Source organism: Eurytemora carolleeae, unplaced genomic scaffold, assembly GCF_000591075.1.
Source record: "Eurytemora carolleeae unplaced genomic scaffold, Eaff_2.0 scaffold57, whole genome shotgun sequence".
Lineage (NCBI taxonomy): Eukaryota > Metazoa > Arthropoda > Copepoda > Calanoida > Temoridae > Eurytemora > Eurytemora carolleeae.
The window spans coordinates 456,308-470,306 of NW_019396351.1; the positions used below are offsets into that span (position 1 = coordinate 456,308).

The following is a 13,999-nucleotide window of genomic DNA, read 5'->3' on the forward strand; positions in this document are numbered from 1 at the left end:
TAAAAATAAAATAGTATAATAAGTGGTGATGGTTTGCAGTAAAACTGCAAACTGCAAAGTTCAGAGAACTTCATTTTCGGCGGCCATACTCACAATTGAATTTCTTGTTTCTTTTTCTCCACTAACATTATATTTGTATAACTTTATGAATTGTTTACTTGTAAATGTTGAATTTACGGAACCTCTTATAAAGTTTTATAAATGCTTTGTTCCTTCATCAAAATATTCCTTAGTCATGATATAACATTTGTAGTGTACGGACTGTATTCAACAACATTGGCAGTATACGGACTGTATTCTACAACATTGGCAGTGAACGGACTGTATTCTACAACATTGGCAGTATATACAGACTGTATTCTACAACATTTGCAGTTTACGGACTGTATTCTACAACATTGGCAGTGAACGGACTGTATTCTACAACATTGGCAGTATATACAGACTGTATTCTACAACATTTGCAGTTTACGGACTGTATTCTACAACATTGGCAGTATACGGACTGTATTCTACAACATTGGCAGTATACGGACTGTATTCTACAACATTGGCAATATACGGACTGTATTCTATAACATTGGCAGTATACTGACTGTATTCTACAACATTGGCAGTATACGGACTGTATTCTACAACATTGGCAGTATACGGACTGTATTCTACAACATTGGCAGTGAACGGACTGTACTCTACAACATTGGCAGTATACGGACTGTATTCTACAACATTGGCAGTATACGGACTGTATTCTACAACATTGGCAGTATACGAACTGTATTTTACAACATTGGCAGTATATACAGACTGTATTCTACAACATTGGCAGTATATACAGACTGTATTCTACAACATTGGCAGTATTCGAACTATATTCTACAACATTGGCAGTATACGGACTGTATTTTACAACATTGGCACTTGGCAGTATACGGTCTATATTTTACAATCATTTATTCACGCAAAGTTTCGTAATTTGCAAATAATTATATTTTCTCCCTATAAAATGTTAAGATGAGTGTGGCTCATGAAAAATAGAGATTAGAGAATCAAGGCCACTGATTTTTTCAGATTTAGGCAAAAATATTTCACGGTTAAAAATGGGGACAAAGAAGAAGGAGAATTTCATAAAAGAGATAAATGATGTGGATGAATGGAATACACTATGTCAACTCCAGGTAGAGTATTTTGGTGAAATTTCCCAAAAGCATTTTCCAAAGGGCGACTTTAAAAGTGACAATTATACAAGTGGCAACTTCCCAAATGTACATTTCCCAATCAGCAACTGAATCGCCGCAGGCTAGAATGGAGGCCGAGCGATAAGGCTAGGATGGGCAAGGTAGCGGAGCTATGCGGCTATAGCAGGCTAGGGGGCCGAACGCTGAGGCTAGGACAGGATTGGGAAGGTGCCACTTGGAAAATTGCACACTTGTGAAGTTGCCACTTGGGAAATTACCCTTGGGAAGTTGGAAAAATATTATTAGGAAGTTGCCACTTAAGAAAACACCCATAAGAAGTTGCGATTTGGATAAAATACCCGATGGGGAAGTTTCCACTTATGGAAAAGGCCTTTATAGGGAAGGTACCAAGCATCAGATATTTTATATTCTGTTTAAATCTACCTAACTTCAACTGGATCTTTGAAAAGCACAACAATACTCATGAAACCTTTGTCTGAGAAGTAATGGTAAAAAGTTCGCTGGTCTGTGCACTGTAAAAATTCACAAGACATTTTCTAAAAATCTACGAACACAAGTTCTCAAATACAGTATAAGGTGCTTGCGGGATTGTAAAACTTTTCTGAAAAAAAGAATACATTAGGTAATTATCGACTGTTAGAAAATCAGTTGAAAGTGTCAATATGTACAAAATGCCTTACTCCAACAATACTATAGTCGGTATCAATCCAGATACAACTCGCTCTCGAACTCTTTACTCTCTACCGAGTATTAACACGTCTGACCGGAATTGAAGAAGAGTTCATATCCAACTGATCTATATTTTGGGTCATAATACAGTTTAATAGTATGGACCGTTAGGTCTGTTCAGAAATTAATGAGCATAGGAATATAAACATATAAATTAGGGCTATTACAATATCTATTGCAAATACATACAAATTAAATGGAAAAGGTCTAAACTTATAAAATTATTTGTTGGTTTTAGATTAATTAAGTTAAAGGGATTGTCTGCATAATTTCAAGTGACCTTTCATGCTGAAATGGCAATGTTCTTTTTACAACCGTACTCTTCAAACCTTAATCTATGATCGAAAATAAAGAAAATACCGTTTTTTTCTTACTCGAAAAGTGTTTTTTTCTGTAAATTTCTCCATTAATTCTTATAAGCAGAGAAACCGCAAAAGAAACTAAATAGTTTAAAGAAACAAAACATGAATATCTGATTTATACTTGATCAGGCATAGGCATCTTTGCAAGATCAGTCACTTGAAATTACACTTAAAGTCTCTAATAGTAGACGAAAAAAATTGCTAAATCTCTGTATCCACTGTCAACACTTTTGATTTTCTGTTTAATCCTCTTTTGGATATCTCTGCTGTCTCTGAACCAATAATGACCCATTCTTATTTTGATTACGCACCAAAATTTTTAAATTTCTCGGCTTCTGATTGGCTGTTCAGTTTCTACAATTGGCATCTGATTGGTTGCAGTTTAGACAATTTCCCTAATATAAACGTAAGATTGAATAAGTATTCTGATTAATAAAAAGAGGAGATCAATCATTGATCTCGATATCAACAATTCTAAAGTTTTCAGCTCTCATGATCCGTAAGATATCTGTGAAACATATTTCTCATTGATCTTTTTATCAACAATTTAATTTTACAATAATATAAATTGTTAAAATATTAATCGTAAAATATTAAATTGTATCAATAATATCACACTTTTGAAATTTACGGTTAAAAAATCGGAATTTCTAAACTTTTTCTGAAATCAACAACGTTGCGGTTTCAAAATGTATAATATTTCTAGGGCTACAAAAAAGTGAGTGTGTAAGCTGGAACACGATATTAATGCATAAATTGCACAGCTGTCTTCATGGATCTCTAAAAACTGATCATATTATCAAGAAAACTTTTTGTATCACTAGGAATGTTTAAAAAATTTTTCTCTGCTGAAAACTACAAATCATTCAATGAATTCAATTATGAAAATGGTTTATTTTTAAATTGTCATTTAAACAAACGTTCTATAATGTTAAAAACACCTTCTGATAAACTTTTACAATTTTCCGTAATTTTGTCGACATTTTGTAAAATTACAAATTGCATGGCTGATTAAAAGAGGCGTTGGGCGGAGGGGGAGGGGGAGGAGATCAAAGGGATTTAAGTATCTCAATAAGGTGAAGGGGGGGTGGTTACTATTACAATGCATACAAACATTCATACCCGTAAAATTTAATCATCTAGAAGTTTTGAATTTAGATTCTCCTGATATTTGCAATTTTTAAGTTTTAATCCCCCTCCCTTGGTTGAAAATGCATATCCTCGGGGGTAATAGGTATTTATTAAGGAAATTAAGGTAGTGTCTGCCTAGAGAAGCCCCCTTAACACTGAATATGCATTATGAATATGCATTATTATAAGGGCCACAAGAAGACAGTGAAGGCCCATTTTATAGTTATTGAGAATAATAAAAACGTTTTAAATTTCGATTCACCGACATAGGGTCAAATGCCATAGGATCAAACGACATAGGGTAAAACGACCTAGGATCAAACGACAAACGGTGAAAAACGCGACAAAGGGTAAAACGACATATAGGGTCAAAAAGTGTGACAAACGGGCAAAATTTCATTTGGACTATTTTTGGTTAATTTGAACTATTTTTTTTGTTCAGCGCTGGGCCCCCTATCCTGTCCTAGCCGCAGCGCTTGGCCCATAAATTGTCTTAACCTAGCCTAACCCTGAAATAATACATAAAATATTTTTTTCCATTTGACCCTTTGTCGCATTTTTGACCGTTTGTCGTTTGACCCAGTGTATTTTGACCCTGGGTAGTTTTACCCTATGTCGGTGAACCCTTACAAGGTCACAAAGTTGTACCAGTCATGTCGCATTTAAATTTACTTTCTCCTTCAGTCTAGTTTGTAGTGGGGCAGAAGAGATTTCAGTTTCACATGACAGTATACTACAAAGCTATAAGAAGAGCAAATAATTTTACGTGTTTTTAAACTAAAGCGTATAACCACACTAAGAGTTAAGTATTTTAAAAGCATGTTAAGAGATGGAAAAAATTAAAAAATCAGAAGATTGTGATGTGTCATCCAACCTTTGCAGAAAAAGTTTTGATAAAGGCTCATGTTAGGAAATTATAAATTGTATCTATAGATAAAATAAATTGATCTGAAATATTTTTATTGCTGTCAGTCACTCCCTTTCAGGAAATTCACCTCCTCTTAACACCATTTTCTTGCGTCGGTCACTCTCTTTGGGGAAACAGTGACGCTAGGCCTCTGCTTAATACCATTTTCTTGTGTCGGTCACTTCATTAAAGGAAACAGTGACACTAGGCCTCTGCTTAATACTATTTTCTTGTGTTGGTCACTTCATTAAAGGAAACAGTGACACTAGGCCTCTGCTTAATACTATTTTCTTGTGTCGGGCACTTCATTAAAGGAAACAGTAATACTAGGCCTCTGCTTAATACTATTTTCTTGTGTTGGTCACTTCATTAAAGGAAACAGTAATACTAGGCCTCAGCTCTGCTTAATACTTTTTTCTTGTGTCGGTCACTTCATTAAAGGAAACAATAATACTAGGCCTCTGCGTGCACCATTTTCTTGCGTCGGTCACTCCCTTTAAGGAAACAGTAATACTACGCATCTGCTTAACACCATTTTCTTGCGTCGGTCACTTCCTTTAAAAAAACAGTAATACTATTCGCCTCTGCTTAACACCATTTTCTTGCGTCAGTCACATCCTTTAGGAAAACGTTAATACGTTGCCTCTGCTCATTATCATTTTCTCGCCTCGGTCACTCCCTTTATGGAAATTAAGGAAATAAAGTTAAATTAAACCGGACAATTTAATTTATCTAGAGAATCCCCTGTTTAGTTTAATTCTCTGCATCCACCTTCATACAACAATTTTAAATTTGATTAGGGAATATAGCATTCTACACTTTTCAAACATAGCTGTATAGAATATGTATTAAGTTCTACAAGAAATTTATTTGGGCTTTTTTCGAAATTAATTATTCATCAGTTAAAGAAACTTCAGAATTATAAATATCTTAAAAATGAGGGGGGATAAAAAATGAAAGTTTGTTTGCACAATTTAGAGAAAAAACAATTCATTGAATGCTTTTAGATTTTTCTTGCAAGCATGATTTCACGAACCAAAACAAGAGAGAATGAAATAGTTATTCATCAGCTTACAAATGAAAAGGAGTGGAGCACAATGCTTCAGAGGAAGGTGCACTTGTAAACAGAGAATTAAATGATCCGCGCGCGATGGCTTGATTAAATTTCAAATGGCTTCGATTCATGATTGAATTGAAAAATGTTTTGCTTATGTTGAATAGGGATACTAGACTATGTCATGTTTAGGGAGGATTAACTGTAGTTTATATATCTACTCTGAGTTTACTAGACTATGTTATGTTTAGGGAGGATTAACTGTAGTTGATATATATACTCTGAGTTTACTTATAGACTATGTGATGTTTAGGGAGGATTAACTGTAGTTGATATATCTACCCTGAGATGACTAGACTATGTTATGTTTAAGGATGGATTAACTGTAGTAGATATCTACTCTGAGTTTACTAGACTATGTTATGTTTAGGGAGGATTAACTGTAGTTGATATCTACTCTGAATGGGCTGGTCCATGTAATGCAATGGTTGCTTCTCTAAAAAAGATAAAACTTGAGGTATGAAGAATAAAGTTTAATTTCTCCATTATTTTTTCTAACTTTAACTTTGCTAATATATTCTTACGTAGTTATCGGAAATCGACATCTTCTCATTAGATGGTTTTTTTTATATTTAATATACTTTTCCTTTATTTTTCATTTATTCATGTTTTTTTTAACATGAAAAAATTGAATTTTACTGTTTTGTACTGAACTCTACTGTATTTTACTGCACTGTACTTTACTTTACTGTATTTTACTGCACTGAACTGTATTGTACTGTACTGTACAGTACTCTACTCTACTGTACTGTACTGTATTATGTTGTAGTGTACTGTATTTCACTGTACTGGATTATACTGTATTGTACTGTACTTTACTGTACTGTACTGTACTGTACTGTACTGTACTGTACTGTACTGTACTGTACTGTACTGTACTGTACTGTACTGTACTGTACTGTACTGTACTGTACTGTATTATGTTGTAGTGTACTGTATTTCACTGTACTGGATTATACTGTACTGTACTGTACTGTACTGTACTGTACTGTACTGTACTGTACTGTACTGTACTGTACTGTACTGTACTGTACTGTACTGTACTGTTCTGTACTGTACTGTACTGTACTGTACAAGGTTGGAGATGACTCCTTGAATTATGCTATGGCCAGGGTAGATACTATCCCAGCATTACAGATGTTTAGAGAGCACTGTATGCCAACTTGGTTATTCATTGCTTCAGGTAATTTATTACCTTTCCTTTTAGTTGTTTACGATTCACAACGGTACCCTTCGTCTTAGCAAAACTTATTAAGCTATTCTTGTGTTTCTATCTGACAATTGACGTACAAAAAATGATGATGGAAAATCTAAATCATTTGTCCTTTATCATAATTCATGAACAGTCCAATTCAAGAAGTACTGTGGCTGATAAAATATTTGTTAACTGGATCAGATTGAATTAATTATTCTTTGTTTAATTGATTGATTGGTCCTAGGAGAACCGGTCGCTGTAGTGCACGGCTCCAACGCGTCTTTATTAAAGACGATGATTGCCGAACACATGGAACGAGAGAGGAAAATTGCAGCAGGATCCGAATATAGGAAATCAATAGAACTTAGGAAAGCAGTGCCATGTAAGTTGTAAACAAAAAACAAAATAATTGAGTGTTTTCTTAGTTCAGCGCTGCCCATTTCTGTTATAACAATTTAAAATTCAACAACAAAGAAATTGAGTCTTTGCAACAAACTGCAATTTATTATCCCTATATCTTTGCAACCTAATGGTGTACATCAAATTTTAATGTTTTATCTAACAGAATTCATAGTTTGAAATATCTAAGGTCTACTACATTGGGTTGCAAAGAAAATGGAATAATGAAATTCAGAGGTTGACATTTTTGAGTGGAGAAAGTTGGTTGAACTAAAATGATTGGTTTAACTACTTCAGAAATTCAAATTATTTCTGAATATTTGTATTTCTATTTTCAGTAAAAAAGTTTCTGAGTATAGATCTGGAAGATGGTGAAAAAAAGCCGGAGAAAGTAAGAACGGATCCAGAAAAATGTTCTCCGGGAGAACTTCAGAGTTTTGTCCTGGTTCTCCTCAACCACGGAGCCAGGACGGATCTGAACGTTTTTAACAGAATTAAAGAAATATTTCAAGACGAAGGTTTGTGATATATTTAAGATTGAATTATGCAGTTATTGATATTCTGGTAGAAGTAAATTTCATGCTACCTGATACTGGGCGGATACAGGGGGGGCGGCAGGACCTTCGCACCCCCCTGAGATTTCAGAATAGCTTCTCAATAGCACTAAAGGGAAAGAAAACCTAGTGCAAAACAGGAAAGTCAAAAAGAATTCGCCTTCGTAAATCTGGATTTTTTGTTCCAAAATAAATCTAGCTCCGCCCCTGTACCTGATCTTTCTGTAGAGAAAAATGAAAAAAAAAACTGTTTCCAAGTTAATCTGAAAATTCCTCGTTCTGATTCCAAGTATAATTTAAACAACAGGCATCAACCAATCCACCCTTTTCTTTTCCGCGAACACTCCCTTTCAAAGGGAAACCTTTGAAATGTTTATGTTTAGGAATATTATTTACTGAAGAACTAGTTCTGGAGTTCCGACATGAGGATTTCTTGGATTACGAATTACCAGAAGCAGAGTGTGATGCTCTAGCTGGAGAAAAATATTGTTTATTAAAACTAAGGAAATGTTTATGATTTAAAACAATGACTTTATTATTTTTCAAAGCTGACTGGAATTTCTGAGATGCATACTTCATACCTTAAAGAGACTGTTGTTGTAAATCTAAGTGACTCTACATTTTAAAAAAAGAGGGGCTTGCCCGATTCACAACAGGGCCTTTATCTAATTGTAATTTTTATGCAGCTTGATATAAAGAGTGTTTAATCCTCACAATTTTCTCCATTTTTTCTGTAACAAGAGATTCGCAAGTAACAAGAAACCACAATTGAAAATAATCAATTCTTTAAGAGAGATCAGTCCCTTTAAAGGGAGTGTTCGCGAAAAATGAAAGGGGGTATAGGCTTAATGCGATAAAAAAGCGCTTATGATCGCTGCTAATCTTACTTCTATCTGTTGCATCTATAAGGAGAAAATTGTTAAAGACGTCTCATACCGAATAACTTAGCGCCCATACAAATTCAGAAAATTGCAACATACGACTTAGACCGTAAAAAAATCAATTTAATTCCAAACAAATCATTCAGATATTACAACCTATAGTCATCGATTATCTTTCAGAATTAAATTGATTTTTTTACGGTCTAAGTCGTATGTTGCAATTTTCTGAATTTGTATGGGCGCTAAGTTATTCGGTATGAGACGTCTTTAACAATTTTCTCCTTATAGACGCAACAGATAGAATTAAAATTAGTAGCGATCAATAGCGCTTTTTTATCGCATTAAGCCTATACCCCCTTTCATTTTTCGTGAACACTCCCTTTAAGTTGAGAAACTGCGACCAAAATTATCCAAAAAAAAATCATGAACTTAATCTAGGAAAAATACCTCCAAGGCTAACCAAGATTCTCCCTTGGAGGAAATTATTGCCAATATCCCAGATCTGACGAATATATATTTTAAACCTGAGAACGTAATCTTGAGAATTGTCTCTGGGTTGCTGGAAGCTCCGCATCAGCTGATCGTGTTTATTAGCTCGGAGAACTGGAACAGTATTAGCACCAGAGCAGAGCAAAACAACATAATCGTCCTTGCTCGCAGACGAAGGTAGGAACCCAGATTTGTTAAACAACTTTATGAAAAAAAAATATGGAAATTAAAGATTCAACATTATTTACTAAAAGTTTTGATTTCGATTGTGAAGGTTTAAAGGTTACTTAAGTGAAGAATTTATGATTTAAGCATAATTCGACCTATTTTATTCTATATATTTGTTCCATCATCAAATAAACTGAGTACTTAAACTCTTATTTTATAATTCTCACATCTAGCTTTGTAGATATTTAATTGTTCGCACTATGAATTCTGCAATTGATAAAATAGTCAAAATATCATAGGTTTACGTCGTCAGGTTGCAATGATATAGGAATTAGAATACAAAATTTGTGGTAAAAAGACGGTTTCTTTGTATTTGCTTTTAGAGCTGGGGATACCTGGGACCTGGAGATTGAAGATGAAAAGGTTTCAAGTAAGCTAGAGATATCGGAGATTATCCTGCTCCTGGCAGGACGAGAACAGGATCTTGTTCATCTTCAGAACATGGAACAACAAAACCAAACCGTCGTTAACAAGGCGGAAAATTCAGACGATCCGATCGACACCGATCATTTAGATATTCCGGAAATCCCGGAAAATGTTTCTGAAATCCCTATTAGAGAAACTCAAATCAATGATTTAATGAACCCTTCGGAAAATTCAAAGAATCTCAGGAATGTTTCAAAAGATTCAGAGATCGAAGATTTATCGGGGCAGGTTTCTAATGATGTTCTTGAGAACCTGAATGATAGGCAAAATGACAAAATTTCTGAAAAAGATATTGGAGCTTCTGAAGAGAATACGGATACACCAGAAGCCGATGATACAGACAAAACTATGGAGGTTGACGTATCTGACGCTGAAAATGAAAACCAGAATTCCAGTTTAGATTATTCACTAATTCTTTATTCTATTCTAGCTCCGCCTTTAGATATGATAAACTTAATCTTTCCTGAACTGTATTAGTAATAAAAGATTAGGAGTTCAATAATACACATTTTGTTCAGATATCAGATTAAAATTCAATATTCGTATAGTATATTAGTATATTAGTATATTAGTATATTAGTATATTAGTATATTAGTATATTAGTATATTAGTATATTAGTATATTAGTAACAAAACAGATATCCAAAACAGATATCCAAAACAGATATTCAAAACAGATATCCAAAACAGATATCCAAAACAGATATCCAAAACAAATATCCAAACAGATATCCAAAACAGATATCCAAAACGACAACCTCATAACCATCAACTCACATAAAAATATATTCAGTACACAATCTGAAAAAAAACTTCCTTTTGAACTTTCCAATAACTTAAAAAAATATGTATAAAAAGCTTAAAAGTATGTTATTTTTAAACTACATTTTTTATTAATTTAACCCAAACTTTTTTAGTTTGGAATATGCGGGGAATATAACAGGTTGTATTTCAATTAGGGAAATTAATTTCTATTTTTATTCTTAGAAATTAAATAATGGAAAACTGAAAACTAATTTGTTCATAAATTAATCAATGCAAGGGGAAATACCATCATTATAGTTTTAACAACTAATTTTGATCATTATACGGATATATCATTGATTGCATTCTACGAAGTTTGTAACAAATAAAAGATTGGGATATCTCCCTTAATCGAAACTTTCGTCGAAAATTGAGATTTAACCCATTAGGTTAGTAAATATTAAATATATCAGCGTATACTTATTCCTTATGAAGAGAGAACAATTTAAAATCATATTTGTATTAAAATTTAAACGTTCATGTCTCTACAAAAGTCATGAAGATTTAAATTTAATCAATCTATTGTAGTGAAATGCATTTCTTTTTGTTAAAGATTCTCTTTAATTTAAAAAGATGTGTTCCCAGAACCTCTGTTGGAAATGCAGCAAGATAATTAAAATGAATAAAAAATGCAGAAAAATAAATATTGAAAACACTTTTTTTTGGTTAGCAGTGCTATCATGGTTTTGGACAGAATTTTTAAAAACTATTTTATATTTTAAAAAGTCTTAAACTATAGTTTTCGGTAATTTAAACACCATTTCAGCTTAAATTAATGTCAATCATATTGATGACGTCATGATTAAAAAAAATTTTAACTGAAAAATGTTCCTATTCTGCAAGATATAAGATTGTATGAAAACGGGTTTGTGACTGATACTTACTCCCCCCTCCCCCCTGCCCCCAATATCTTACCCCTGCCGACAAATTAATAGAATAAAGTTTACCTAGAAAAGTAAAAATAGATGTACTTTCTATATATTTGAGTCAATAATTAACTAAAAACTTTCAAACTTAATCGAACACTTTGTTTGTTTTGTGGTAAAGTTCTAAAATACATTAAGTTGTTCAAATAAACCAGTTTGGATTCATACAAAAAAAAACTAAAAGAGTTTTTTGATTTCAGAATTGAGATTTTTATGTCGTATTGGAAATTGCGATTTTGTTTTATTCTGAAATTGAAATCTATTCTAAGAAAGAAATTGAGACTTTGTCACAAACCCTTCCTATATCTTTGCAACCGTCGAAGTTTAATAATGGAAAACACTTCTTCATTTATTTTTTAATGCACTAAGATAGACAGAAAAATCTGCAAAGAATTATAAGCGATTAAAAACTTTCAGAGCAACGGTTAAAATTGTTAAAATAAAGCCTTTTATTTTATATTTCTAATATTTTCATTCAATTTCGGGATTCTTAATAAAGTAGTAAAGTGATCTTAACAGCCTTCAGCAATTTTATAGGAATTAGAAATAAATCTTAATTTCAATGATTAATTTCAACATTTTATTTGGCAGTTTGATTAAAATAACTGCTGTCAACTGTAACAGCTAGAATTTAGAATGCTTGAAATAACTGCTGTTATCTGTGACAGCTAGAATTTATAATGCTTGAAATAACTGCTGTCAACTGTGACAGCTAGAATTAATAGTGCTGTAAATAACTGCTGTGAACTGTGACAACTAGAATTTGCATTGCTTTACATAACTGCTGTGAGCTGTGACAGCTAGAATTTATATTGCTTGAAATAACTACTGTCAACTGTAACAGCTAGAATTTACATTGCTTGAAATAACTGCTGTCAACTGTGACAGCTAGAATTAATAGTGCTGTAAATAACTGCTGTGAACTGTGACAGCTAGAATTTACATTTCTTGAAATAACTGCTGTCAACTGTGACAGCTAGAATTTAAATTGCTTGAAATAACTACTGTCAACTGTGAAAGCTAGAATTTGCATTGCTTTACATAACTGCTGTGAGCTGTGACAGCTAGAATTTATATTGCTTGAAATAACTACTGTCAACTGTGAAAGCTAGAATTTACATTTCTTGAAATAACTGCTGTGAGCTGTAACAGCTAGAATTTACATTTCTTGAAATAACTGCTGTCAACTGTGACAGCTGCTGTATTTTCTCTCCTTTTCTCCAATTTATGAACCAAAAGCTTAAACCTGAACACACAATTTTTCAAACAAAGTTATTTTGGGAAAAAAGTGAATATTTGCCACAAACTCAAATTTTATAATCCTATATCTTCGCAACCTGATTGTGTAAACCTTTGTCTGCGGCATTGGATTGAAAAGATATAGGGATTAGAAACTTAGATTGTGTGGCAAAGACTCAATTCCTTTCGTAGTTTTAATGATAAATGTAAAGAAATTGAGAAGTTATTCTAACCTGTTTGAATTATCTAAAACCTCGATTGTATCTGTCCCCCAATCTCCTCCTCCAATCACTGCAACCCGTCCTGCTATGCGTCCAACTCCGGGTCTCCAACGACGAGGTTCCTCCAGGTTTGCTATAACCTCTAAGAACGGAGCTCCGGGTCTCTGTAGAGGAACCCAGGAGAGTTTTCTACCTCCTTCCCATACTCCACCAGCCAGTAATAATCCTTCCTGTACACAAGTTGAACACTTGATACAATCTCTTACTTTTAATCCTAGACCTTAGACCGTAGATATTTTAAACTTCAATAATTCTGCTACAGAGGTAGACGATTATATCAGTACAATGAAGACGACTGTTTTATTTAAATTTAGCTATTCTTGACTTCTCTGTTTATGTGTATTCATGCTGTTTAACCGCTTGATATAAAATAAAAATTTTAATCGAAAGTCGGCTTGATTATATTGATATAATCACCTACAAATGTGGATCAATTAGTTAAAGTTTGAAATATGAAAGATTTTCACCATCAGATTGCACAAATATAAAGATTAGAAAATTATTGATTAGTGTTCGGGTTCATTGACGTTGAATAACGCAAACCAAAGGACTTACGGTCGCTATTTGGTCGTTTTTAGACCGTTAGTCGTTATATAAAGAAAACAGGATAGTACCGTTTTCTGAAAGGAAGTCTAGTCATACAAATCTGTGAAATAGATATTTATTTTGAGTTTGGGGTATTTTGTCAAATTGTCTGTTGGTAGTTTCTTGATCGCAGGTTCTTTCCATCTGCATCACCTTCCATTTCCGTTGAATTTCTAAAACCACCATCATTCAGGGGAATTTTCCATTAAATTTCAAAACTTCCATTATTTAATTATTTTGAAAAAAAAACTTCTATTCCTTAGCGTAGTTTTCCGTTAAATCCGTTCATTAACGGATTTTTGCCCAACTCTAGATGATAGATACCTCTCCATTTATTTCTGATACTGCGCAACCTTGTCCAACCATCTTCTCTTCAGGACGTAGAGACTCCACACCTAAACATTATTCTACTGTAGATCCTTCTTATTCAACCATCTTCTACTCAGGACGTAGAGTCTCCACACCTAAACATTATTCTACTATAGATCCTTCTTATCCAACCATCTTCCCCTCAGGACGTAGAGACTCCACACCTAAACATTATTCTAC

The 13,999-nt window shown here is 33.4% G+C and overlaps 2 protein-coding genes across 2 annotated transcripts in view; one reads left to right on the forward strand and one right to left on the reverse strand.

Annotated features, from left to right (window-relative positions):
* The first annotated feature begins 1,083 nt into the window (after nt 1–1,083).
* On the forward strand, nt 1,084–10,120 carry LOC111701524 (thioredoxin domain-containing protein 3). Its single transcript, XM_023472833.1, has 8 exons — nt 1,084–1,178; nt 5,813–5,899; nt 6,520–6,625; nt 6,882–7,019; nt 7,375–7,554; nt 7,974–8,094; nt 8,910–9,137; nt 9,512–10,120. Exons 1-8 carry the CDS (start codon nt 1,101–1,103, stop codon nt 10,089–10,091), a joined length of 1,518 nt encoding a protein of 505 aa, XP_023328601.1. The 5' UTR covers nt 1,084–1,100; the 3' UTR covers nt 10,092–10,120.
* Nucleotides 10,121–11,911: 1,791 nt separating this feature from the next.
* LOC111701534 (uncharacterized) overlaps nt 11,912–13,999 on the reverse strand; it is a 12,229-nt gene continuing 10,141 nt past the window's right edge. Inside the window, exons 14-16 of the mRNA XM_023472847.1 lie at nt 13,775–13,845; nt 12,818–13,035; nt 11,912–12,591 (exon numbers count right to left, since the gene is read on the reverse strand). Coding sequence (XP_023328615.1) covers nt 12,498–12,591; nt 12,818–13,035; nt 13,775–13,845 — 383 coding nt within the window. The 3' untranslated portion in view covers nt 11,912–12,497. The remainder of the gene's footprint in view (nt 12,592–12,817; nt 13,036–13,774; nt 13,846–13,999) is intronic.

What these genes read in the sequence shown, in the direction of transcription:
- LOC111701524 (XM_023472833.1), top strand. Translation starts at nt 1,101, where the DNA reads ATGGGGACAAAGAAGAAGGAGAATTTCATAAAAGAGATAAATGATGTG. An exon ending in ACTTAGGAAAGCAGTGCCAT is followed by an intron (nt 7,020 to 7,374) that starts GTAAGTTGTAAA and finishes TTCTATTTTCAG; the next exon opens with TAAAAAAGTTTCTGAGTATA. An exon ending in TATTGTTTATTAAAACTAAG is followed by an intron (nt 8,095 to 8,909) that starts GAAATGTTTATG and finishes AACTTAATCTAG; the next exon opens with GAAAAATACCTCCAAGGCTA.